Source organism: Podarcis muralis, chromosome 16 (genome assembly GCF_964188315.1).
Source record: "Podarcis muralis chromosome 16, rPodMur119.hap1.1, whole genome shotgun sequence".
Taxonomy (NCBI): Eukaryota; Metazoa; Chordata; class Lepidosauria; order Squamata; family Lacertidae; genus Podarcis; species Podarcis muralis.
The window spans coordinates 511,859-538,963 of NC_135670.1; the positions used below are offsets into that span (position 1 = coordinate 511,859).

Below are 27,105 nucleotides of genomic sequence, written 5' to 3' on the forward strand. Positions count from 1 at the left end.
TAAAGAATTCAGAGCCGAGGGATTTATTCCGAGTACCAGAACCTGACGTAGCTCATGGCCCTTCTGCATTCCCAGCCACCCCAGATTTTCCTCCTCCTCCTCCTTCCCCCACAGTTCAGATGTATAAACTTAGCCTTTTGTTGCTTTGCTCTGGGAAAACCACCAGGAGTCAGAAATCCTTGCAAGGCACCCAGAGGTCCGCTAGCGCTGAAACGTGGTGCTTTCGAGGGCATCGCAACTGCCTGCTGTCTCGACTTGACAGCTCAGGGAAGATACCTAGCTTCATAAATTCGTAGAAAATCCATACTTTAACCAACAGTCCTCATCCCAGCACCATTTTAACCCTTAAAGAAAGGTGAATTTATTCCCCAAGCGTGAGAGCACAGACATGGCCCCCCACCCAGGGGGTGACCAAGGGGCAACAAGAGACACTTGCAGAGGCAGTTGAGCAAGTCAGGTCTTCTGAAAGCCCCTCTCCAGACAAGTCCTGAGGGCCAGGAGATGTCGAGAGTTTTATTGTTCTTTTGGTGACTTAAGAGGTGTTGGGAAAGGGGTCTGATAAAGTGACCTCATGTTGAACTGGTGTAACCCTTGTGTACCCCTCCCCATTTGTGACATGCCCGTGATGTAGTGATGATGTATCAGTGATGCCTCTCAAAGTGTATTCTGGGGGAAAGAGGGAATGTTTAACAGAGGAGGTCGCCCCATGCTCAGGGTTCTTACTCCTGGGGGGGACCTGCTGTGCAACAATAAAGATCAAGGTCTACTGACTGTTGTTTTGCTCCAAATTACTCGGCTGGAACTTCTTTTACTAAGTGCATAGACCCATGGGGGACTTGCAACCCGATGAGCTAGGCTCTTGAGTAGTCTCTCACCCCAGATTATTTTCCATAACACTGCCATGATGTCATTGTGGAGCAGATAAAATGGGATACTTCTCGCAGGAACAGGCAACCGTGAGGGTTAGTGGGGGAGCCCCCAGGAAGACTCACCCCACAGACAGAAGAACAAGCACCTTTGGCTAAAATGGTATTTTGCAGGCGACACGAGTGCTGTCCGCCTGATCCAACCTTTTCCAGAGAAATCCAGAGAACCCCCCGGGAAAAGGGGCACTGCAGCAGGCTTTCAACTGCAGATTTGGGGAGACACCCCCCGCCAACAAGGAAGCTGGTAGGTGGGGCCCAGAGGGCAGGGCTCTTCTTCTTCCGAAACCTTTAATAATTACAAAAATAGACGACGGGGACTGTCGTAAAATAACGCTCCCTTCTGTCTCTCTTTCTCTCTCTGCTCATCACTCTCGCGTTGGGGAGAAATCAGTCTCGCAGTTGCCTCTGGGATGAGAGTGACGTGGCTCAGTTGTTCCATGGAATTGGAGAGTTGGAAGGGATCCCCAGAGAGTCAGGACTTGCGGCACAAGGATCCCCGACAGGTGGCCCTCCAACCTCTGCTGAGAAACCTCCAGGGAAGGAGAACTCTCCACCTTCTGAGTTTCAGCAACCGCGAAACCAGTGGGGGAGGTTCAAAATCACCACTGGGGGTCAGATATTGCCGGCCGGCTCCTTAGTGGTCCCCTAAACTGATTCATTTGGCACAAGTAAGATCCTCCCTCCGCCACCCTGAGATTCTCCACCCCAATACTTTTTCAAGGAACAAAAACAGAGGAAGACGACTGACGGCAGCCTCGCTGGCTCCCTGTTTTGTCTCGCAGAGTTGTGCATTCGGTGGTTCTTTTTCCTGAGCTTCTTTGCAGATCAACAACACACACATGCTCCCCACCTGCACACAGAGCTTGGGTTCCTGCCGACGTGATGAGAGCAAAATGTTTCTGGGGGGCGCTGTCTGTGACTGGCTGCTTTGGGAAATGTCTTGAGGATGATATTTGGGTGGTGTGAGCTAACAGCCGCCGTCCAAGAGGTTTCTGGGGCTGCAGCAGCTGGGTCTTCTTCAGAGGGCTTCCTTTTCTGCAACGAAGAAAGCAACAGGGACCCTTCTGCCTACTCTCTGGCCCCCAACCGGCTGCAAAGAGCCCCCCAAGGTGATCATTGTACTGTCTTGTCATAAACATGCAGCTCATTGAGAAAAGAAAGGGTGGAAGGATAGAAGGAAGAACAGTCCCAGGCAGAGAGAAAACAAGAGAAGGCAGGGTCTGTGTTGATGGCAGGAGACAAGCAAGGCTTCTTCAGGAAAGACCCCCATCAAATGGCAGGAAGGTCACCCCCCCCTTTCTCCCTCTCCTCCCCCCTAACTCAAGCACAGCACCAATTTCTGCGGGAGAAAACGGAGGGGTCAAGAAAGGACGTTTGGGCCGTTGGCAGGATGGGGAAATGTCCTTCCCAAGAGGTCCTGGAGCACTTCTTGCTCAGGAAGAGTTTGGGGCGGCAGAGAGGGACCCAATCCAGAGTCAAAGAGGAGGAGCAGAGGCTTCCTTCGCGGAGCCTGCAGAGAAACTGGATCACCAGGCACAACAACGTCAAGGGAAAGAGGGCAGCCGGAAGATCGGAGACAGAGGAAGCTCCTACAAAAGGGGAGAGACGGGGAGTGGATGTGGGTCAACAGGCACAAACCCCTCTGACATTAAACCTCCAAATCCATATTTTACCCCCAGAGGCCGTGGCGAATTAATTGCAATAACCGGGGCAAAAAGAGCTTGCTGCAAACGTGGGAGTCGATTTATGGCCTGTGGACAACAACGCGTTTGCCGTGACCCGGTTTTCAAAATGAAGGGGATCCCGGGAAACCATTCCCAGTGAAGGTGACTTGGGTGCAAAAGAGGTCAGGGAGCTCCTTCCCTCTTCCGTCCGCAAGTGGCCTTAAAGGTCATCTTGGGACAAATGAACCTGAAAGGAAAACGACGAGGTGAAGCCACCGGATTACGGGGCATCAGGGCATATCTGTTTAGCTGGGAACGACCCAGTTTGAGCCCCACGACTGAAGAGAAACCCTTCATGCATCTGATTCAGCAGACTGTGGTCCATGAAAACTTCTGAGGCCACAATTTATATTTGTAAAGGATTTCAGGGGCTGCAAGAATCATGTTTCGTTTGGGTTTTTTTGTTGCAGCAAAATTAGTCACCTTGCAAGGAACTCCTCACTGCTAGGAGATCCAGCACAACCACATCTGACGTATCTCCAACTTGCACCATTTCAAGCTGGGCTGGTTGAAACGGCGCTCCTTAAATCCAAGCAAGGTGGATTTAATGTTAGTATTTTAACCTTTGTTTTTGTTGTTGTTGTTGTTGCAAAGGAGGGTGGGCAGGAGCAGATCTGGCCCCCCTTTAAACAGAGAGCTGGGGGTCCTCCCTGACTGCTGAGGTTCGGCCGGACCCAAAGGAGGACAGGGAGACACGGAACGCAAACCCACACACACGCAGCCCCCCACCTGGCAAAGGTGCATCACCTCCTTCCTCTCGTCCGGCTTTCACCTCTTTCGGAGCCTCTTCATGAAGCAGCAGGTGACGGTGACGAGGACGGTGACGCCCATGAAAAGGGCACTGGAGACGCCCGCCAGGAGAGGGATGAACAAGGTGTCGATGGCTGGGGAGAGGAGAGGAAGAAACGGAAGAGGGTCAAGAGGGCATTGGGCCAGGTTTAAAAGCACCTTTCCCAAAAAACCAGAGTCCTTTTCGTTGGGATAATTCAGAGAGAAATTCCCAGCTGTCAAAAAATGTGGGAATGTTCAGGGATGCAGGAGAAGATATATTGTTTGATTATAGCCTTTCCAACTTGTGTTAACAAGTTCACAATTTAGCAGAGTAACATTCCCCTTTTTAAACTCACAGCGGATGCATTTGCTCAGGCTGACTAAAGCCTCTAGAATAACTGTTCTGGTATTTCCCCCTTAAAGGTAAAGGTACCCCTGCCCGTATGGGCCAGTCTTGCCAGACTCTAGGGTTGTGCGCTCATCTCACTTAAGAGGCCGGGAGCCAGCGCTGTCCGGAGACACTTCCGGGTCACGTGGCCAGCGTGACGAAGCTGCTCTGGCAAGCCAGCACCAGCGCAGCACACGGAAACGCCGTGTACCTTCCCGCTATAAAGCGGTACCTATTTATCTACTTGCACCCGGGGGTGCTTTCAAACTGCTAGGTGGGCAGGAGCTGGGACCGAACAACGGGAGCTCACCCCGCCGCGGGGATTCGAACCGCCGACCATGCGATCGGCAAGTCCTAGGCGCTGAGGATTTACCCACAGCGCCACCCGCGTCCCTCATTTCCCCCTTATTATATAAAAGATGAGACATGACACAGTCTTCTATAAAAGTATAAAAGAGTTTACTCACTCACATTCTGTTCACAATCGGATGCCAGAAGGCAGACTTAGCTTAGAAAAGTAACATACACCTGTAAACTATCTCATAAGGAGACCGTCCCTTTGTCCTCTCTTGGCTGGAAGCATCTTTGGCTAAGCAGATGTTGCTTCTTCAACGCATGTAGTCAAAGGAGAGAGGTGGCTGCCCTGCCCTGTGCTTTTGTCGTTACCTGCAAAATTCCTCTTTGAACCTGTTGGGCAATAAACTTTGGTCTACATCTATTTGCTCCGGTTGGTGGCTGGACTCCTTCCTTCATTCCTGCGGACTCTGCCTGAGCAGCCGGGGGACTGAGCAGCCTCGCACCTAGATTTTTCTGTAACACCCCTAAGTCCATGATTGGTCAGGGATGAATGGATGGAGGTTGGATGCAGTGAAAGCAAGGCAGATCTTTATTTTTCTGTGGCAACAGAGACACCGAACCCTTTTAAGGGTGTGCGTTTGGCACAGAGAAGAAGGACATCTCCTCTACAAACCGCCAGCAATCTCATCACCCATAAGGCGGGGTGAATGTGGCTCAGGCAGGCCAAGGTGTGATATTCCTGAGGATCTGGCAAATTTTACGTAGTTCCAAACACAGTTTACACAAGACATTAGCATTTGATAAGACCGTCAGACATCTCTCAATGCAGAGAGCACCTTGGCAAACAATGGCAATGAATAGCAAGGAGGTTCATAGATATAGGAGATGAATCCCTTCAGGAACGTCCCCTGCTTGCTATCGGCCTCCCTGTTCTCAGGCAAGGGGGACTGAGGAGGCAAAGGAAATATTGAGCGTCTTTAGGAGAGCCAAGATGGCTTTGGGATTGCTCTCCTGTACTATTGTAGACATGTGAGTTATATGCTTACGTATGTGTGTTTACCTCATGCAATTATCAACATTTATTCTATATTTAAGACCTTAGAATCAGTTAAATCTTAGAATAGCTTTGGAAGTGGATATAGGCTGCAGGGTTAGAAGTAGAAGATAGTGTATTTTAAAACAGTTGTCAGAGCTGCCCCTGGTCCCAGCTCACAGAGGACCAACGCCAGTCCGTTGTTATATTAAATAGTCTTTATTGAAGTTCAGTTTCTCATTTACAGCCACGGCGCGCAGCTCTACGTCTTAAACCCTAGACCGCCGAAGCTCCGTCTGAGTCTCCTCCCCCCAGACACCAGTTTAAGACCCTAGCCTTGCTCCACCTCTTCCTCTGCTCCCTCTTCCTCTGGGTCCGCCTGTCCGCTGGGGTTTTCCCCTTTCTAGACTCTTCTGACGCTGAGTCCCCTGAGTCTTCCCCCTCCCTCCGGCGGGCTTTAGGACCTGGTTCCCAATCCGGGCTTCCTGCTGTCCCGCGCGCCTGTACATTTGAACTTGGCGCCCAGCCTGCCACCTTCCTTCTGACCGTTATACTGCTCCTGTCACTGCTTCCCTCTTCGGGGATGCCAGCTGGGCCTGACTCCTCCTCCCTGCTCGCCGGAGGAGACGCTGACTCTGACCTATGGGGCTCTTCCCCCCCACTACGCTCCGGTGGGGAAGCTGGTCCTGATTTCCAGCTACTGCTCTGGGAGTCTCCGCTGGCCCCCTGCTTCTGGTGTGTCCCCCCTGGGACCCCCCTTGCCCTGGCCATCGGCGCCCCCTTCTGGGAATCTTCTGATTCGCTGGAGAGACTCATGGAATCTCTCGGGCCGCTTTCATACTCCCCTACGCTGCCCTCAGATTCTTCCCCCTTGCTCTCCATTTCCTCTCTCCCCTGCGCCTCTGCTCCTGAGCCCCTGACAACAGTATTATTTGTAAGTGATAAAATGTGAAGATTTTTACGGTAAAAGTAAGTGTGATAAAAAAAGGTTAAAAATTATGATATATGAAACTGCTAAAGATGAGGTAAAATGAAAATCAGCTGGGGGGACTTGGGGAAGTTCACCTAACAATGTTTAGAAAAAATAAGGATGAGACAAGAATTTGTTTGTATTGTTTGTTTTTATGTTTGTATTGTTTATCTGTGTTAAGAAATGAATTTTTAAAAATGGGGGGGGGGGAGACCTTAGAATTACTATAACAGGCGACTGACAGCCCTCTCCTCCTCCACATATTTGTCCAACCGGATTTTTAAGGCACCAAGGTTGGTCATCACTGGCTCCTGTGGCAAGGAGTTCCACAGTTTAACTCTGCGCTCTGCAAAGAAAGCCTTTCTTTTCATCCATGAAAAAGGACACCGTCTGCCCCAAATCTCCCAACAGGAAGATTTTGCCCGACTCCACTCCCCCTCCCGAAAAAAGAAGGGGTTACTCACCCAACGTGTACGGATAGACAGTGACCATGTTGGACTTGGCGGACCCAGCCTTGTACCAGCTGAGGTCCGGGTAGCACACCCAGGCGGTGACGGCGCAGTGGTACTTGCCCTCGTCCGACGGCTGCACCCCGTGGAGGCGCAGGCGGTGGCTGGTGGGGCCGGCTTTGTCCACGCTGACGGCGCCCCCCGAGGGCCGGCTGGCCAAGTCAGCCACCCCCTCGCGGCTGACGGAGGCCAGCAGGACCCCGTGAGAGGTGGGTCCCTCGTCGGGCAGCTCCACCCACCAGCTGAGGGCCAGGGCGATGTCCTGCGTGGCTTCCACCGAGACGTTGCAGCGCACCTCAGCCGTGTCCCCGCGGTAGATGGTGGCGGACGGCAGCCACGCCGTGGCCTCAAGCACCACCGCTGCAGGGGGGGGGGCAGAGAAGAGGACGGATTCAGCATCGCCAAACCCCAGCAACATACCTCAGAGACACTCCTCTGCCTGGCAGCTTCGATTATCATTTTTCTTAACCAAACCAATTTCCTGGCAGAAATAGAAAGATCCTTGTAAAAGAGCAAATATAATGTTTTCTGATATCTGACGAAAACAAAGAAAGAAATACAGTAACTTGGAACTGTGTGTGAAAAAATTGTAGAAATAATAGTACAATGAGTCTAATCGGAAGCCAAATAGGTTTGTTTTGCTTTGTTTTCTTCTTCTTCCTCTTTTCTTTTCCCCCTTCCCTTCGCTCCCCTCCCTTCTTCTTCTTTATCTCTTTTCCTTTTTGTGTTTCCTTTCCTGGTCTTTCTCTTTTTGATATGTTAAGAAAGAGATAAAAGTGTATTATGAAAACCTCAGCAAGTTAAAAGTGATGTTGTGTAATTTCTTTCTTAGTATTTATAAAATGTTGGTTAATTGTAATGATTTGATGTAGCAACTACTGTGGTTTTTTCCTTTGTTATTGCTGAATTCTAAAAAAAGTTGTATTCTGTTAAAAAAAAATGAAAACCCCAAACCGGACAGTAAAGTCACGGGAAGTTTAAAGCAAGTCAAAAGCAAAAAGAAATTAGAAGCAGGATCCACGGGCCTTTGTGGGGGGAATTGCCTGAACTGCCTGCCTGGTGGGAGAGAAAGGTTTTCAGCAGGCATTTAAAAATTGGCACAGAAGGCGCCCGCCTGGTTCTGTTTGCCCTTTTAATTTTACATTAACTAAAAAGACATATTCAAAAACTATTGTTCGATTCAACTGCACAGGGGATTTTATTTTTATTTTTACGGTTTATTTCCTCTTCCTCCTTTTTCTCCTCAAACCACCTTGGCAGGTAGGTGAGGCTGAGAGGGAGCGACTGGACTAAGGTCACACACAGTGAGCTACTTCAACTCTGCTCAGATACTTGGAAAGCCGATGTGAATTTTAACCGGCCGATTTTAACTTTCCCCATGTTTTAAACTATTGCATTTTTTCCTTGATTGCACTGTTTTGTCTTATTTAAGCCGCTTTGAGGTTTGTCTTTACAATAAAGCAGTGTGTGTGTTTTATGAAATAAATATACAGTCATACCTCGGGTTACAGACACTTCAGGTTGTGTGTTTTCGGGTTACGGACGCGCCAAAACCCATAAGTACTGGCAGTTGCATATGCTCAGAGGTGCTAAATCGCGCTTTGCGCATGCACAGAAGTGCCAAAACGTGACCCGCACGTGCACAGACGCAGCGCTGCAGGTTGCGAATGCTGTGGGTTGCGAACATGCCTCCCACATGGATCATGTTCGCAACCCGAGCGTCCACTGTAAATGAATAAATATATGTAAAGAAGAAGGAGGAGGAAGAGGAGGAGGAGAAGGAGAAGGAGAAGGAGAAGGAGAAGGAGAAGGAGAAGGAGAAGGAGAAGGAGAAGGAGAATCTAAACAGGACATGAGAGCAGAATCAGCTTTAACGGTTCCAGGGCTGCAAAGTGTCCTTATGCCAGCAAAGGAGAGAGCAAATTTGGGGACCCAAAGCCAGCTCAGTGACCCCATACGCACCTTCCGATTTCATGTCCACTGTCAGAGCCTCGGACCGGACACTGGCCACTTCGCGCAGCTTGTCGCCAGGGGAGCGCACAAAGGCCCACACCACGCACCGGTAGGAGCCCACATCGCTGGGCTGCGCCGACTCAATCCGCAGCTGGTAGGAGCCCAGAGGAGAGGCCAGTTTCTGCAGGGAGACGTGCCGCCGGCCGACGTCGCGGTTGGCATAGCTGTCGCCCAGGACGAGAGCCCCGTCCGGGTCCAAACGGGCCACCAGGCGCCCTTCTCCCTCACTGCCCTGGCTCACTTCCCAGCCAAGGGAGTAGACGGTGTGAGGCAAAGGGGTGGCCTGGAGGCCAGAGGCGTTGCAGAGGAGTTCCAGGGCTTCTCCAGAGCCGACGCGGACTTTGGCGGGGCTGGCGGAGGCGGCCAGCTGGCTGGCTGAAAGCAGAGGAAGAGAAAGTCAGGGGTGAGAAGGTCAGAGCAGCCCGTGCGAAAAGGATCAAAGGGTCCCAGCAGATCCCGATTTTGACAGGAGTCAACCATGTGATGCAGCAGCAAAAAAGGCTAATGCAATTAATTCTAGGTCCAGGGAGGTCATAGTTCTGCTCTCTTCTGCCTTGGCCAGACCCCACCTGGAATAATGTGTCCAGTTCTGGGTACCACAATTTAAGAAGAATGTTGACAAGCTGGAAGGTGGGCAGAGGAGGACAAGAAGGCCTTATGAGGAGCAGTTGAGGAAGCTGGATATGTTTAGTCTGGAGAAGAGGAGACTGAGAAAAGGTATGAGAGCCATCTTCAAATACAGTGGTACCTTGGTTCTCTAATTTAATCTGTTCCAAAACCAAAGCGTTCCAAAACCAAGGCACGCTTTCCCATAGAAAGTAATGCAAAATGGATTAATCCGTTCCAGACTTTTAAAAACAACCCCCCAAACAGCAATTTCACATGAATTTTACTATCTAACAAGATCCTTGATCCATAAAATGAAAGCAATAAACAATGTACTGCAGTCACACAATCAACCAATAGCTGAACTGGGTTCCACACAGTCACAAAAACAAAAGAAAAAAGTCGCAAAAACAAAAACGCAAAGTAAATAGCAAAACCAGACAGACCTCAACGTAACACTCAAAGCGGAGCACGTTCGGCTTCTGAAAAAAGTTTGCAAACCGGAATACTTACTTCCAGGTTTGCAGTGTTTGGGTTCCAAGTTGTTTGAGTCCCAAGGGACCACTGTATCTGAAAGGCTGACCCATGGAAGAGGGAACAAGCTTGTACAGTGGTACCTCTGGTTGCGAACGGGATCCGTTCTGGAGCCCCATTTGCAACATGAGCAGAACGCAACCCACGTCTGCGCATGCTGCAATTCGCCACTTCTGTGCATGTGTGTGACATCATTTTGTGTGTCTGTGCCTGCGTGAGCGGCGAAACCCAGAAGTAACCCTTCCTGGTACTTCTGGGTCGCCGTGGGATGCAACCTGAAAAGACGTAACCTGAACCGAACGTAACTAGAGGTATGACTGTATTCTCCTGCTCTGCAGGGGGACACAAACCAATGGATCCAAATGGAAAGAAAGGGGTTTCTGACAACTTTAGGAAGAGCCATTTGGCAGTGGAGCAAAAGGTGGTGAACTCTCCTTCGCCGGAGGTTTTTCAACAGAGGTGGGATGGCCACCTGCCAGGGATTCTGTAGCAGTGATTGCGGGGGGGGGGGAAGGTGTGTGGACTAGAGGACCTTTGGGGTCCCTTTGAATTTGTACGATTCAACGGATGCAGGACTCGCAGCGAAGGAATCCCTGGCAGGTGGCCACCGAACCTCTGCTTCCAAACCACCAGCGAAGGCGAATCCGCCACCTTCCGAGGGAGCCCGTTCCACTGCCAAACGGATCTTCACCCTCAGACTCTCCCATCTCCAAGAGCCACAGTGGATCCATCTGCTCTGTGGATCCCTCCTCCCGAGGAAAACTCACACAGGGTAAGGAGTCTCTATGGAAGTAAGGTAAAGGTAAAGGGACCCCTGACCATTAGGTCCAGTCGTGACCGACTCTGGGGTTGCAGCGCTCATCTCGCTTTATTGGCCGAGGGAGCCAGTGTACAGCTTCCGGGTCATGTGGCCAGCAGGACTAAGCCGCTTCTGGCGAACCAGAGCAGCGCACGAAAACGCTGTTTACCTTCCCGCCAGAGCGGTACCTATTTATCTACTTGCACGTTGACATGCTTTCAAACTGCTAGGTTGGCAGGAGCTGGGACAGAGCAACGGGAGCTCACCCCGTCGCGGGGATTCGAACCGCTGACCTTTGGATCGGCAAGTCCTAGGCTCTGTGGTTTAACCCACAGTGCCACCCGCATCCCATTCTATGGGAGTATATTGTATTTAAAAATGGAGTACCAGAGTTTTTAGGCTGGGAATAGCTGGGATAGCAGGCTTGCTGGTTTTTGAATTTTTCAATTTCGTTGTTCTGTATGGGACAATGACAATAAAGATTACTGTATCGTATTGTATCATATCGTACCTACGGTGCGGACGGTGACTTGAGCCAGCACCACCCGCTTCTCTGCAATCTGCTGCCAGCTTCCGTCAGGATCCTGGATCCACTCCCCGGCGACGCAGTGGTAGATCCCTGCGTCTTCGGGCCTCAGCCAGCCCAGGACCATCTGGTACCGCCGGTCTCCCGTCTTGGCCAGCGACAGCTCTTGCGCCCGGTGGCGCTCGGCGAATCTCTCGCCAGCCTCCACGGCGAAGTCTCGGCGCACAGCGATCACCTCCTGCAGAGGCTGGACGTCCCTGGAGGCGTCGGGGGCGGACAGGCCGAAGGAGACGGAGAGGTGGACGTGCTGTGGGGTCTGGCTGCTCACGGCGCACGTCAGCTGGAGGTCCTGGCTTTCCCAAAGCGTCAGCTGGAGCGGAGAGGCGGGCACAGCCCCCCGGCTGCGCAAAGGGGGCTTCGGGGCGGAAGGAGCAGCCGGCAACACGGAGAGCTTGTCGGGGATGACTGTGGGGCAGGAGGAAAAGCGGATCAGGGCCCCCGTCAAGCGCATCAGGCGATGGGGAAATTACGGCTCTGCAAAAATGGGCGTCTTAGGCAAAACCGCACCCGAAACACATACCATATTTTTTGAAGAAGAGTTTGGATTTGATATCCCGCTTTATCACTACCCAAAGGAATCTCAAAGCGGCTAACATTCTCCTTTCCCTTCCTCTCCCACAACAAACACTCTGTGAGGTGAGTGGGGCTGAGAGACTTCAGAGAAGTGTGACTAGCCCAAGGTCACCCAGCAGCTGCATGTGGAGGAGCGGAGACGCGAACCCGGTTCACCAGATTACGAGTCTATCACTCTTAATTACTACACCACACTGGCTCTCTATAGTGCTCTATAGGACACACTTTTTCCCCTCCAAAAATGAAGGGGAAATGTATGTGTCCCCTATGGAGCGAATGCAGGCTCCTTGGCTTCAGCGATAGCAACGCAAAGCCTTCAAAGTGCAGAGGGAGCGCTCCCCCCACGCTCCGGAGGCTTCGCGTTGCTTTCACTGAAGCCGTCTGAAGCCCCCAGAGCGCAGTGGGAACTCCCGCTGCACTCTGGGAGCTTCAGACAGCTATCCGCAAGCCTTTGGAGTGCAGCAGGAGTTCCCGCCTGTGCTCCGAAGGCTTGCGGATAGCCGCCTGAAGCCTGGAGAGCGAGGGGGTCGGTGCACACTGATCCCTCTGGCTCTCCAGGGTTCGCTTCGCTGGAGAGGTGCTGCACAGTTTTCCCTCTCTGCGCAGCGCCCCTTCAGCGAAGCGGAAGGAGAAATGGAAGGGGCTACGTTTCTCCTCCCGCTTCGCTGAAGGGGCGCTGAGCAGAGACGGGGAGAATTTCCCCCTCCCCTGTTCTCCCCCTCCTATAGTCCGGTGCGTCCTATAGAGCGAAAAATACTGTACGTTTGTTAAGGGGGATCTGCACTAAGGTTCTGGTGAATTTTCAAGGGGGATTTAATGGTATTTTGAGGCACTCTTTCTCCAAATCGAGGCATGCATAGACAGGGGTACCTCGGTTTTCGAGCATCTCAGAACTTGAACATTTCGGTTTTCGAACGCCGAAAACCCGGAAGTCATTGCTTCCATTTTCAAACACGCCTTGGAAGTCGAACAGCTTGCACTATGTGTTTTTCCAACTGGGCTCACAGCCAGCCCTTTGCGCCTCGGTTTTCAAACATTTCGGAAGTCGAATGTTTTCTTGGAACGGATTACGTTCGAGAACCGAGGTACCACTGTATAACACACACGCCGGTTAGAGAGTTGCACCGCACTGCAAAATTGAGAAAAGCGCAGATTCCAAAAAGTGTGTTTTGGTTTGCATGTTGGTTCGAGAAAAGAGAATGAGGACGTTTCTCATGAAAAATCGGCTGGTTTTTCGTTCGACTCTGAGCCCACCCGGCTTCTGTGCGTTGTGCTCACTGCTAGTTGTACTGAAATTAATCAGCAAGGTGAACGTAAATTCATTCATTTCAATGGGTCTACACTTGAGTAGAATGTATTGCATTTCTACCCCCCACCTTTTTCTCCAGGGAACTCAAGGGGGGCCACAGGGTTCTCCCCCTCCCCATTTAATCCCCACAACAATCCTGTGAGGTAGGTTGGGCTGAGAGAAGCCTTGAGGTCCCACCCAGAGCATTTCATGGCTGAGTGCAAATTTGAACCCTGGTCTTTCCAACGTCATAGTCCAGCGCTCTAACCACTACACCGCACTGCCCGTTTTGTTTTATTTTATTTTCCACCCTTCACTCAAAGGTCCCAGGGAGAGCTATGAAAACGTAAAGCAGTTTAAAAACCTACTTTTAAAAAACAACAACAACAACAACAAAACAACACTTCCATTTTAAAGTAAAGGTCATGGGACCCCTGACCATCAGGTCCAGTCACGGCCGACTCTGGGGTTGCGGCGCTCATCTCGCTTTACTGGCCGAGGGAGCCAGCGTACAGCTTCTGCGTCATGTGGCCAGCAGGACTAAGCCGCTTCTGGTGAACCAGAGCAGCGCACGGAAATGCCGTTTACCTTCCCACCAGAGCGGTACCTATCTACTTGCACTTTGACGTGCTTTCAAACTGCAAGGTTGGCAGAAGCAGGGACTGAGCGTTGGGAGCTCACCTCATCGCGGGGATTCGAACCACCGACCTTCTGATCGGCAAGCCCTAGGCTCTGTGATTTAACCCACAGCGCCACCCGCATCCACACTTCCATTTTACAGACAAACAAAATACATTTTAAATTCAATTTCTCTCCTGTCCTCCCTCCCAAAGAAGCCAGGGGCGCTAAGTACGCCATCAAAGCATCTTGAAACCAGTTTCAGTGGAGAAGCAGACTGGGAAAGATATCCAGAAGGACATGAGAAGGGTCCGCTGGATCAGGCCCAAGGGAGACTATCGTGCCCACGGTGGCCAACCAGGCGCCCATTACAGGAAACCCACAAGCACAATCTGGACACCAGAGAAACACTCTCTTCTCTTGCAGGTCATTCTGGCTAGTAGGCCTTAATAGCCCTCTTCTCCTTTACGAATTTATCCAAACCTCTTTGAAGCCATCTAGGCTGGTGGCCAGCACTCCCTCCAGTGGCAGGGAGTTCCACAGTCTAACTGCACTGGCTCTTGGTGCAGGGACAGAGAAGAGAGGTGGATACAATTCCCTTTAATAAAAATACTATTTTTTAAAAAAAGCCCAAGGTCCGCAATGAGCAGAGGCACGAGTTCCCAGCCCCGGAAAGATTTCTTTTCTGGATTTAGCTGCCAGGAGGATGTGGGGGCTTCAGATGGGGAGCCAGATGGGCCCCCCTCCTCCTCTCACGCCCCCCCCCCACAGCCCGCCCCGCAGGGCTGCCCCACTGGGCAGAACTTGGCCTGCAGACAAGTCCAGACTCAGAAGCCATCTGCTCTTCCCAGCCGCTAAACGGATTAGCGGAGCAACGGACACAGCAGCGACCTCGGGGAAAATCACCATTGCTAATGCAATAAACCTCCACGTCAGACGACCGCGGAAGGTGCCTGCATCCCACAGTCAGTCCCAGAGGCAGCAAGGTGCAGTGGTTAGAGTGTCGGATGAGGACCAAGGTTCAAATCGTCCCACTTGGGCGTGAAGCTCCTCAGGGCCGGTCACAGCATCTATCGGGCTTGCCTAACTGACAGGGTGTTTTTGAGGGGATTCAATGAGGACCAGGACCTGGAGAGAACAGGGTTCGAATCCACCCACGGCTGCCCCGAAGCTCACAGAATTTGACCTTCAATTAACATAGTATTGCCTATTTAAATAGGCATTTTCGAATGCCTAAGGAAGTCAGGCTGCTGGATCAGGCCATCTCGGCCAGCCCTCTGTTCTCATGGTGGCCAAATACCCCACAGGACCTAGCAATCCAGATAGACTGCCTCGGGAGCTGGAAGTTCCATTAGGTCATTGGAAGAGCCTACTGGATCAGGCCAATGGCCAGCCGGAAGCCCAAAAGCAAGCCCAAAACCCGAGCGCAACTCTCCCCGCTTGCAAGTCCCTGCACTTCCTGCCTCCGTGGAGGGACAGCAGAGCCATGGGAACATCAGGAGAGTCTTGCCCATCAGAGCCAGCGTGGTGCCGCGTTTGCAGAGCCTTCAGCTGCAGTGGCAGTCTATCTACATTCCTAAATTCTTGGGCGAATTTGAGGAGGAAAACTCTGATGCTAAACCTCTCCTGCCTTGCAGCCATACACATTCATGCAAAAGGCTTCGGGTGCAAACCCCAAGAAAAGAATCCGAACCTGCTGCCTTCTTTGGGAGAAGAAAAGGCAAAGGAGTAGGCCTTACACAAATCCCTAAGGCAGCTGGATGGCGTTTTGTACGCCTCCCTCCGGCAATGCCAGGAGCCACGCTTGTGCCAAATGTCTTGCTCCGCTTTCCTTTGGACCAGCGGGGCCGAGGAGGGGGGTGCCTTGTCATCGGGGCAGCCCAGGACCTCCAGACCTGCCAACCAGGCTTGTACCCTAGAGGGGTCAGTTCAGTGCTGCCAAACAGCAAAAGCAACACAGGAGGCGCCAGGTAAGACCCCGGTCCTGAAAGATCTTCACTGGCTCCCAGTACGTTTCCGAGCACAATTCAAAGTGTTGGTGCTGACCTTGAAAGCCCTAAATGGCCTCAGTCCAGTAGACCTGAAGGAGCGTCTCCATCCCCATCGTCCAGCCCGGACACTGAGGTCCAGCGCTGAGGGCCTTCTGGCGGTTCCCTCATTGCGAGAAGCCAAGTTACAGGGAACCAGGCAGAGGGCCTTCTCGGTGGTGACACCCGCCCTGTGGAACGCCCTCCCACCAGATGTCAAGGAGAAAAATAACAATCAAACTTTTAGAAGACATCTGAAGGCAGCCCTGTTCAGGGAAGCTTTTCATGTTTAATGCTGTATTGTGTTTTTAATATTCGATTGGGAGCCGCCCAGAGTGGCTGGGGAAACCCAGCTAGATGGGCGGGGTATTATTATTATTATTATTATTATTATTATTATTATTATTATACCAGTCTCTGCAGCCACAGCAGGCACTGTGATTCTCCAGCGATTTGACTTCACTCCATTGTCTCTTGAGACAAAAGGGGAATTTGACCCCTGGGAGAACAGGGGGCTGGGCTAGGATCCAGAATGACTCTCCTTACGTTTTCAACTTTCTCCCCCCCCCCCTTTTCAGTTCTGCCCCTCCGACACCCCTCCGTCGCCCCCGTACCTCTCAGCTCCACCTTGCTGCTGTAGGTCCCGTGGTACTTGGAGTCGGTGGTGGGGGTGTAGCACTCGTAGACCCCCGCGTCCTCCGGGCGCACCCCCTTGATCCGCAGCGCCACGGCGTCCCCCCGCAGCCGCTGGATGGAGACATTGCCCGCCTGCACCCGGGGCGCGAAGACGGCGTAAGGGAACTTGGGGTCCTTGGTGCTGACCACACCGATGGAGATGTCGGGGGCCGAGGGGCGGTAGAGGAACCACTCAAAGTGCTGCAGGATGGGGCCCTCGTACTCCGAGACGTTGCAGGGGATGGAGACGGGCGTCCCTTCCACGCGGTACAAGGGCCCCGGAGGGAGGTGGACTTCCCGGGCGCCGGCGCTCAGGGCTGCGGGGAGAGAAGAGGAGACGGCATTGCAGAACTTGGGGAGGGGAGGGTCTCCTAGGGGTCATCCAGACCAACCCCTGGACATGCAAGAATCACAGCTCACAAATCGCTGACGGGTGGCCACCCAAGCGCTGCTGGAAAACCTCAAATGGGCCGTGGAATTGCAGAACTGGAAGGGAACCCCTGGGCTCATCCAGACCAACCCTGCAGTTGTGGTTAGAACAGGGTCCTAATTCCTCACTCACTTGGGTGACTGACCTCAACCTAATTATGATAAGCTAATTACGATATCTCTCTCTCTCATTTAATTATATTTTTCAAACTCAAATAAAAAAAAATCAAGGTCATATAAATAAATAATAGATATATATATACATATATAATAAATGTACCGACCAAACACGTATATAAATATATAAACCACATGTCTGAAGCACCACAGGAAAACAGCCCTGAAACCATTTTGATTCCCAAACTGACCAAATGTTTTCTCTGCAAGGTCAAAAGAAAATGGAAAAGCCTCCCCACTGTCTTTTCCTTCACAAATCCCGTCTTAAGGGTATGTCTGTGTATGAATAGGGTGAGCCTGCAATCTGGCTCAGGAACTAAGTAGATATCATTACAAAAGACTGGCCAGGCTCCCCAGGGTATCCAATCAAGTGAGCATTAACAGGTAACCTGCCAGATAGGAGATAAACAACGCACTCAGATTTCTGTTGTAGACTGCCCTTTCTGTGATGTAGGTATGATGTATCTGAGGGGTGGTCTTGAGCTGTAGGGCAGGGAATTTAAAATATCTATATAAGGGTGGGCACACCTTGGTTCAGGGTCCTCCTCCGCCTCCTGTGTGTGAAGGGGGCACCCCATTGCAACAGATCAATAAAGATCAGGCTTACTAGTTGCTTTGCTTCTCAATATTCTCTGCTTGGCCTCTGTCATTTTCTCTGACTGATAGAGAACCTGCAAAGGGCTCTATAAGGGCTCTTGTGTCCCCCATAAGGGAATAAGGGCAGATTTTCGTTTTACAAAACATTTTCGCAATGACCTTCAAATCAAAGAATTACATAGTTTTGTGCGTTGACTTTCCCACCCTCGTCTCCACGGTGTTTTTGCTCAGACTTTTTCCACTGCATTATCTCTTTATCCATTACCAAAAGTTCCTCTGTTAGCAATTACATTGTCATTTTTCATTCGCTGCTTTTATCTCAAACGCTGCCTGCAATTTCATTTGACTGCAATGCTTTTGCAAAATAGTTCACGTTCTTCTCTATAAAGTTCATCCTTTGGATCTCTTGATTTCGCCGTCAGCTTTGCCCTTTCTGCCTAGTTCCTTATTCGAAAGCCATTCCTCCTCAGTTAAGTTACAGTCTCTAAGCCCAGCCTACTTCGCAGGTTTGTCGTGAGGACGAAGGGCGAGGGTCAAATCCTGAGCTGCTTGGCAGGATGCAAATCAAGCCAAGCGAAGAGGGAAAAACAAGCAAGGAGAGACCTTTGGTCGGGTGTGAAAACTGAATTATGGGGCTGGGTTTCAGGCAGAGTTCAGCTGTAATCTTCATTGTTTTAATGATTAAACGCAGAGTTGGAAAAAGCCGTTAATTCAGCAGCAGGGCTAGGAGAGGTCATGTCGGCTAATTCCACCAGAGTGATAGAAACAGCTGGGAGTTGACATCGGGGTGGAAGGAATTATTATTTTTTACATATCATTCCTAACAATCATATAACATAATTTCTTATCTTCCACAGTGTTTTGGACTTCCATCAACCACATCTGAAGATTTTTCAGTCTTTATCACTTAATCTACATTTCTTAATTTCCTTATTACTTTTAATTGTCCCTAACTAACAATTCTCTTCATAATCTTCTCTGCAATATTTCGCATAGTCCTCCTTACAAAACTTCTTGCAATCTGAAATATTTTTTTTTTTTGAGTGAGGTGGGGCTTTCCCATCTACACAACAGATGCTTCTTGTTGTTTCTTGGCAGGTTGCTGATGAGTTTATTCATAGAATCATAGAACTGTCGCGTTGGAAGGGACCCCCAGGGCTCATCTAGTCTGACCCGCTGCAACGCAGGACTCACGGCTAAAGCATCCCTGATGGGGACCTCTGCTTAAAAACCTCCAGGCAAGGAGAGTCTATCACCTTCCAAGGAAGACAGTTCCACTGTCAAACAGCTCTTGCCGTCAGATAGCTCTGCCTAAAATGTTTAGTTGGAATCATACCCCACCTTATTTCTCTGGCAGGGACTCAAGGCTGCTAACAGTTAAATAAGAACAGCTAAAAAACACAGGAAGAATAAGAAGAAACATTCATTAAAAACATTAATAGAATTAAAGGTTAAAAGGTAAAGGACCCCTGGACAGTCAAGTCTAGTCAAAGGCAACTTTGGGGTTGTGGCACTCATCGCGCTTTCAGGCTGAGGGAGCCGGCGTTTGAAGGTGACCCGGAAACTACAACTAACCCAGAATGCGGCAGCTAGACTGGTGACTGGGGGCGGCCGCGGGACCACATAACACCGGTCTTGGAAGACCTACATTGGCTCCCAGTACGTTTCCATGCACAAGTCAAAGTGTTGGTGCTGACCTTGAAAGCCCTAAACGGCCTCGGTCCAGTATACCTGAAGGAGCGCCTCCACCCCCATTGTTCTGCCCAGACACTGAGGTCCAGCTCTGAGGGCCTTCTGGCAGTTCCTTCCCTGCGAGAGGCGAAGTTACAGGGAACCAGGCAGAGGGCCTTCTCGGTAGTGGCGCCCTCCCTGTGGAACGCCCTCCCAGCAGATGTCAAAGAGAACAACAACTACCAGACTTTTGGAAGACATCTGAAGGCAGCCCTGTTCAGGGAAGCTTTTAATGTTTAATAGGTTATTGTATTTTAGTGTTCTGTTGGAAGCCGCCCAGAGTGGCTGGAGAAACCCAGCCAGATGGGCGGGGTATAAATAAATTACCATTATTATTATTATTATTATTATTATTATTATTATTATTATTATTACTATTATTATCCACAGACAGCTTTCCGGGTCATGTGGCCAGCAGGACTAAACTGCTTCTGGCGCAATGGAACACAGTGACAGAAACCAGAGCACATGGAAATTCCGTTTACCTTCCCGCCGGAGTGGTACCTATTTATCTGCTTGCACTTGACATGCTTTTGAACTGCTAGGTTGGCAGAAGCTGGGACTGAGCAACGGGAGCTCATCCCATTGCAAGGATTCAAATCACTGACCTTCTGATCAGCAAGCCCAAGAGGCTCAGTGGTTTAGACCTCAGAATTAAAGCTATCTACCTATGATCTCTTAAAAACACATTAAAATCAGCTCTTTTCTGTTTGGATCCTGCCCTTCCTACCAAAGGACCCTTTCAAAGGTGTGAAAATCAGGCTAAAAATCCCCATCTCCCTCAACCAGACCCTTGGCCATCTCAGTCGCCCTCCTCTGCACACGTACCTGCTTGTCGATATCCTTCTTAAACTGGGGTGCCCAGAACTGGACCCAGGATTCCAGGTTGGGTCTGGCCAAGGCAGACTAGAGCAGTGCTATCATTTCCCTTGATCTGGCCTAGAATAGCCTTGGCCTTTTTTGCTGCTTCATCACACTACTGGCTCATGTTGAGCTCGGACTAGATGATGCTTGGGGTCTCCCTTCCATCCCTACACTTCTGTGAATGTAAGCGCGGGGGGGGGGCATTGTAGTGGGTTAAGGCTGGGCATCGAACCCCCCCCCCCCCAGAAGATGCATTGGAAAGAGCATGGTTTTTTTAAATAATTTTTTTATTAAAAATTTAAACAAAACATGTTACAGTGGTACCTTGTGTTAAGTACTTAATTCGCTCCGGAGGTCCGTTCTTAACCTGAAACTGTTCTTAACCTGAAGCACCACTTTAGCTAATGGGGCCTCTTGCTGCTGCCGTGCCGCCGGAGCACGATTTCTGTTCTTATCCTGAAGCAAAGTTCTTAACCTGAAGCACTATTTCTGGGTTAGCGGAGTCTGTAACCTGAAGCATATGTAACCCGAGGTACCACTGTATCTTAAAACATATCATCCTTAATTCCCACCTCCATTTTCCCCCCTCCCTCCCATAAAACAACCTACCCTGTCTTCCCTCAGTCCCAGTCTCTGGTTTCTCTAGGAATGCTATTCTCTGCATGTTACAGATTTGTATAGATCCTTAATTTGTCTAGCTGTTTGTTATCAATAAAAAGTCCAATTCACTTTGTTGCATCTTTAAGCACCGTATTTTTTGCTCTATAAGATTCACTTTTTCCCTCCTAAAAAGTAAGGGGAAATGTGTGTGCGTCTTATGGAGCGAATGCAGGCTGCGCAGCTATCCCAGAAGCCAGAACAGCAAGAGGGATTGCTGCTTTCACTGTGCAGAGATCCCTCTTGCTGTTCTGGCTTCTGAGATTCAGAATTATTTTTTTCTTGTTTTCCTCCTCCAAAAACTAGGTGCGTCTTGTGGTCTGGTGCGTCTTATAGAGCGAAAAATATGGTACTTTGTAAAAGGTTCCCATTCATCTTTAAAGTCACGGTTATCCTTGTCCCGTAGTTTATGTGGGAAAGAGCATGTTAAAATATGACACCCCAATCTCACTCGGTGAATGTGGGGTTTTCAAGAGGACAGCAGTGTGTGGAATAATTTTCAAGAGCTGGAAAACAAAAGCAGTTCTCTGCAATTCAGCTCAGCTGGGAATCAGGTCCAGTCTCCCCAAGCCGGGAGGAGAGAGAGAAAAATACCACACGGCCCTTAATTCCATAACAGACTCATTAAGCCAAATGAGTCCTCTGGGGAACCCAGAGGCGGGGAAGGGCTGCCCCAGAGGGGATGGGGCTCCTTCCCTCCCCCTGGCAACTGGGGCAAGAGGATTCTCTTCCCGGCAACAAACAAATTAGCCCTGTTGATTACAGAAATCTCCAGGCCACGAATTGGGAGTGATGCAGGAATTTATGTATAGGTTGGGGGGGGGGTTGCTCCTCCAGCAGATATCCTGCACATGCAGCCCACTACCAAAACCAGCACCATCACTTTTGTGACTTGTCCCCACAAAACACTTCATCACAGTTTCTTCCTATCCATTCCAAGGGCCTTTGCTGCACGATACCAAATGTAAGAATTCACTGATCAATGTGTCTCTGTACTGGCTCACTGGGAAAACTTCAGAAATTCCTATAGACCTGTGAGCTCAGCTACTCAGCAGCCCCTCTGCCTGAGGGATCATCCCTGGCCTCCTGATACCTGAGTGCCAGACAGGTAGCCATTCCAGAAATACCAAACCCAGATGAAGACCAAAGGGTGGGATGAACTTGGCTGGGAAACAGGGAAATGTGAATATCTCTTTTGTTCCACTTGGTGGGTGTTTGGTGGAGGGCAAGGGGAACCATGGGGCAGGTCCAGGATGCTCAGATTACGGCCCCAGACCTCCCCTTTCATGATGTAACCATGATGTATGGGGGGTGTAACATGGGGATGAGCAGCTAATAAAAGTTTGGGGGCTCTTTGGTTTGGGGCTTGTTCCACCTTGTGGCAGGTGGGAGTCCTGTCGCGCGACAGTCTTCAGTAAAGACCAAGCCTCCTGGCTGCTGTTTTGCTCCAATTTTCCTGGTTGGTGTCCTTGCTTTTTTGTCCAAGGGAGCCCTCAGATTTCTCCATTAACAGGAGCAAGAGCGGCTCCTGACGGTTCCTGCTCCTGGACGCACAAGGCGATGGTTGCAGAACTCTGCACGTGATTATGGAGAGGCGGAAATGTTGTCTGGTGCACAAGCCCAGCAAAGGAGACAAGCAGCAGCAGCATGCCAAGGAGAACAACAAAGCTGCCTTCTTCTCTGGAGAGGAGTTGCAAAGGCAGAGACCCACATCTGGGGCACCACGTGGGCAGCAGGCAAGATCTAGGTCAGCCCACCTCAGCCGGGCTCCCCTCCCCTCCCAGGCACCGCAGACCTCAGCGTGACTCCAGACTGCAAAGCAGACAAGGCGTGAAAGGAAGAGGCCGTCCTCGGGTTTATTAAGAGGCAGCGTGGCCCAGTGGTCAGGGTATCAGGCCAGGATCTGGGAGAGACGAGGGTAGGGATCCTACCTGCTCTTGCGGAGTGTGACCTGCCTTTCTCTGCCTCACCCACCTCGCAGGGTTGTTGTGCAGATTAAATGAGGAGTCAGGGAGAGAACCGTTGGCACCACTTGGGGTTCTTGTGGGGGGGAGGGGGGACAGAAATGCCATTTATAAATAAGAAGGTTGCAACTCCCCAGGGAATTCTGCTTGTGGGAATAAGGACAGGAAACGTGAGCTGTTGCTATAGGTATTTTTTTCCAAATCTATAAATCGAAAGCCTCTGCAAGGAATCCAGTGGCACAAATTTGACTCAGCTTTGCATCTGCTGCTTTGCATATATGTAGATAGATGCAAATAGGGGGAGCTGGCTCATGGGGCAGTGGAGCACTGCCCCCCAGGCTGCCTCGTGACTTGCATCTGATTCCAGGGCTGGCCCTGACTGACAGCTTCCTCCTCCTGCCAGTCCAAGCCGTCACACGACCTTTTAATGACAAATTTCTGCAGCAGAATAACTGGACTCCTCTCTCCCCCTCCCCTATTGATTCTTTCCTTCATCTCATCCTGCTGCCTCTCCCCCCCCCCCCTTAAATTGGAAGCACCTCAGGGCAGAGACCTCTCTTTTTGCTTGTTCTCCACTGTGGATAAAATTCACTGTACATAAAGAATTTTTGCAAGAGCCCCAGTCAGCGAAAGGCAGAAAGTGCTCCATGAGGAATTACTCCTGTGAAGAGCTGCACACATTAATGGCTCAGGATAAATAACTAAATAAGATTCAACACAGCAGCTGAGTTGTTGCAAGCCAGGAAATCTGGCTGCCCTGTCTCTTTCCTTCCCATAAGATACACTTTGGAACTCCCTGCCTAGTGATATCAGGCAGACAGGCGCCTTCAACGTATCCTTTTCGGCACCCGCTAAAAACATTCTTGCTTAGTCAAGCCTGCCCAGAGAAATGCTGGTGCTAATTTTAATTTATTTTAGAATTTTAATTTTTTGCACCTTTTAAAGTATAGTTTTAGGGAGGAAATCATTGATTTTTGTGAACTACTTCGAGGTTGTTGAGGTTTCACAACGAAGAGGTGCATAAATACTATGCAATAAATAAATAATATAGGCAAGCAATACTTTTTTCAGGGTTGGTGTGAATAAGGATTTTTAAGGTGATGAGAAACAGCGTCAGGGTAGAGGCTAGAAATGGAGATTTGGGCCAGGGCAGGGGCAGGAGATTTCAGAGGCTCCCTCAACTATTCCTCATGAGGCATCATTCCCAGACCCCTGATCATCTCGGTCACCCTCCTTCGAACACATGCCAGCTTGTCTATATCCTTCTTAAATTGTGGCGCCCAGAATTGGACAGTCTTCCAGGTGGGGCAGAATAAAGCAGGACTATGACTTCCTTTCAGCTGGACACTATATTTCTGTGGATGCAGCCTAGAATAGCATTAGCCTTTTTTGCTGCTGCATCACATTGCTGGCTCAAGTCAAGCTCGTGGTCTGCCAAGACCCCCAGATCCTATTCACATGTACTGAGGTCTCCACTAGTAGCCCCTCTCAGGATAAAGGTAAAAGGTAAAGGGACCCCTGACCATTAGGTCCAGTCGTGGCCGACTTTGGTGTTGCGGTGCTCATCTCGCTTTATTGGCCGAGGGAGCCGGCGTACAGCTTCTGGCTCATGTGGCCAGCAGGACTAAGCCGCTTCTGGCAAACCAGAGCAGCGCATGGAAACGCCGTTTACCTTCCCGCCAGAGTGGTACCTATTTATCTACTTGCACTTTGATGTGCTTTCGAACTGCTAGGTTGGCAGGAGCAGGGACTGAGCAACGGGAGATCACCCTGTCACGAGGATTCGAACCGCCGACCTTCTGATCAGCAAGCCCTAGACTCAGTGGTTTAACCCACAGCGCCACCCGCCCCCATCAGGATAAGGGTCTCTGTTTCCTGCAACATCTCTAAATCTATTAAAGACCCGCACCCTTGTTCCAATGCCACTCTATTGCTAGAATCCCACAGGAAGCAATGATGGCTTTGAAAGACGATTAGGAGACAAATTCAAGGAGGAGGAGAGGGCTATGAGGGCCACTAGCCACAGTGGCTATGCTCAGCCTCCAGTCAGAGACAGCGCTTTTTCTGGATGACAGCCACTGGAAATGGCAGGAGGGGAGGGCGTTTTGGTGCTCCAATCCTACTCGCTGGCTTCCCACAGGACTGCAGGGGGTTGGTCTAGATGACTCTGGAGGTCCCTTGCAACTCTGCAATTCTACCAACTGCTCAGCTACTGTGAGAAGAGGATACTGAGCTAGAGGAGCCATTGGCCTCATCCAGCAGCCTCTTCTTGCATTCTTATTTTCCAGCTTGTCCATGTCCTTTTTAAGTTGGGGTGCCCAGAACTGGTTGCTCTGGAAGCATTGCAAAAAACCCCCAAAACCCAGGGATCATAGCGCGAAAAGCGGTTCATAAATTACAAGATAATTGTTATTAATTATAATATTTGCTGAGCGAGCTGTCAGAACCGGAGTCTTCCCCGCCCCCCTCCTGCGCATTTTGCCAAGCAGAACACCCCCCCCTTTCTCTTTCCATCTGTCCACCCCCCCTCCAAATCCTCCCAGATGTCCCTCCAAAACTCCTAGATTAGGTTGGGGGTTTATCAGGCGGCTGGGGAGGGCGGACGTCAGTCAAGCAGGTCTGGGAGAGACATTTGCAAAATCCTGGCCGGGCAGCAATTCCCAAAACCCACGAGAAGGCTGATAGTAGGAACCACATTCTGCACCCCCGTCTCCTGAAAACCTTCCAAGCCAGTAAATGCTTCTAGCTCGCTCTCCCCCCCCCCTTTTTCCGGTTCCATTCAACAAAAACCGAAACCTCGCAGCCTGGCTGAGTCAGGCCTGGGTGGAAAGATCTTTTTCTAGGAGCCTTGAAATGTGTCAAAGGGAAATAAATGGCATTTCTGCTGTTCCAAGACAAGACGCTTTGTGCTTGGCGGCGGGGGGGGGGGGAGGTAAAAAGACAGAAAATGAAATCGGATGCAGCCACGCCACTAACAACGCCCCCGCGCCCGCCCCCCCCCCCCCGACTTCTTTATCGATGCACGAGAAGAGAAATTGCACAAGATTTCGCCCCCGGCATAAAATGCAAAGGGGAGTCTCTGTGCTCCCCTCCCCGCAACGCCTGGCGAGATCAAAGTCTTCGAGGGCGGCGCGCATAAGGAAAGCAGGATTGCAACCCCCCCCTCTTTTTGCAAAGCAGAAGGGGGGGTACCAGTTGCGGGAGCCCCCACCCACCCAGTCCCTGCGCGCGCCGTTTCTGGCTGAGGATGCAACAATGAAGGCTTTGGCTGCCTTGCCAAGGGCGGGAAGGGGGGCGCGCAATCGAGCCGCACCAGCCCCTCCCCAAAGACCATTCCCCTCCCCTCCTCCTTCCGACCCACCAGGTCCAGCAAAAGCTTCTCCCCCCCAGAAAAGGAAGTCCAAGCGGCTCTGCGCACCCCCCGGACTCACCGGCCAGCAGGAGCAAAAGGAGGTCGGGCATCGCCTGCTTGCGAACAGCATCCATCTCGGAGGGAGGGGGGAGGCTGGACCGGGGCTGGCCGCTCGCAAAGGATGAAGATGATGATGATGCTGAAGCCCCACCCGGGAGGAGGGGGCGCCTCTTGGCTGCTTCCTGGGCTCCGGAGAGGTGCGGGGGCTCCTGCAAAGCGCTCCCCGCCTGGCCACGCCTCGCCCCGTCGCCACGCCGCCTCGTGCCCGCCAGATGTGGGGAGGAGGAGGGAGGGAGGATGCTCAGGGGAGGTGGGGAGGAGGAAGGGCGGGGAATCGGGCGCGCATTCGCGCTCTGTGCATGCTCAGGGGACTGCCCCGGAAAAGGTTGCCTTTCTCGCCTGCTTCTTAACCCGCTTTGAAGGACTGCGGATTCATTGATCCAGATCAAAGCGGACGAAGGTGGCGGTGAAGGGAGGGAGCAGGGGAACCGAGCGCGCTTTTGCACTCTGCACGTGCTCAGGGGACTGTCCCGACAGGGTCCGCTTTGTATGTTTCAAAAGCACTTCTCACCTGCCGTAAGGGAATGGTCATAAATATTTTTTTAAAATATTTTTTATTAGGGATTTCAACATAACAATTTATCAAAGATACATCAGATACCCCCCCCCACACACACACACACTCCCCTCAGCTCCTCTCTGGTTTTTCAGCACATGTTATTCTCTGCATGTTGTAAAATTGTAAAGATCCTCAATTTACCTATCTGTATATTACCAATAAGGCACGCGGGTGGCGCTGTGGGTTAAACCACAGAGCCTAGGACTTGCCAATCAGAAGGTCGGCGGTTCGAATCCCCGTGACGGGGTGAGCTCTCATTGCTCGGTCCCTGCTCCTGCCAACCTAGCAGTTCGAAAGCACAACAGTGCAAGTAGATAA

The 27,105-nt window shown here is 50.9% G+C and overlaps 1 protein-coding gene across 2 annotated transcripts; it reads right to left on the reverse strand.

Moving 5' to 3' along the window:
- Positions 1-7: 7 nt before the first annotated feature.
- On the reverse strand, positions 8-26,454 carry IGSF8 (immunoglobulin superfamily member 8). 2 transcript variants are annotated; one of them, XM_077919988.1, is made up of 7 exons: positions 26,188-26,454; positions 16,277-16,654; positions 11,082-11,561; positions 8,581-9,006; positions 6,574-6,978; positions 3,398-3,534; positions 8-2,515 (listed from the first exon to the last, which is right to left on the reverse strand). In XM_077919988.1, exons 1-6 carry the CDS (start codon positions 26,240-26,242, stop codon positions 3,419-3,421), a joined length of 1,860 nt encoding a protein of 619 aa, XP_077776114.1. In that variant the 5' UTR covers positions 26,243-26,454; the 3' UTR covers positions 8-2,515; positions 3,398-3,418. The 2 variants fall into 2 exon arrangements, with proteins under 2 accessions (XP_077776114.1, XP_077776113.1); XM_077919987.1 differs by having other exon boundaries at positions 3,380-3,534.
- Positions 26,455-27,105: the final 651 nt, after the last annotated feature.

Excerpts from the sequence above, each read along its gene's own strand:
- IGSF8 (XM_077919988.1), bottom strand. The coding sequence starts at position 26,242 with ATGGATGCTGTTCGCAAGCAGGCGATGCCCGACCTCCTTTTGCTCCTG. Across the intron at positions 16,655-26,187 it reads CCTTTTGCTCCTGCTGGCCG|CCCTGAGCGCCGGCGCCCGG; the intron begins GTGAGTCCGGGG and ends CTCTCCCCGCAG. Across the intron at positions 3,535-6,573 it reads TGTCTATCCGTACACGTTGG|CCATCGACACCTTGTTCATC; the intron begins GTGAGTAACCCC and ends TCCTCTCCCCAG.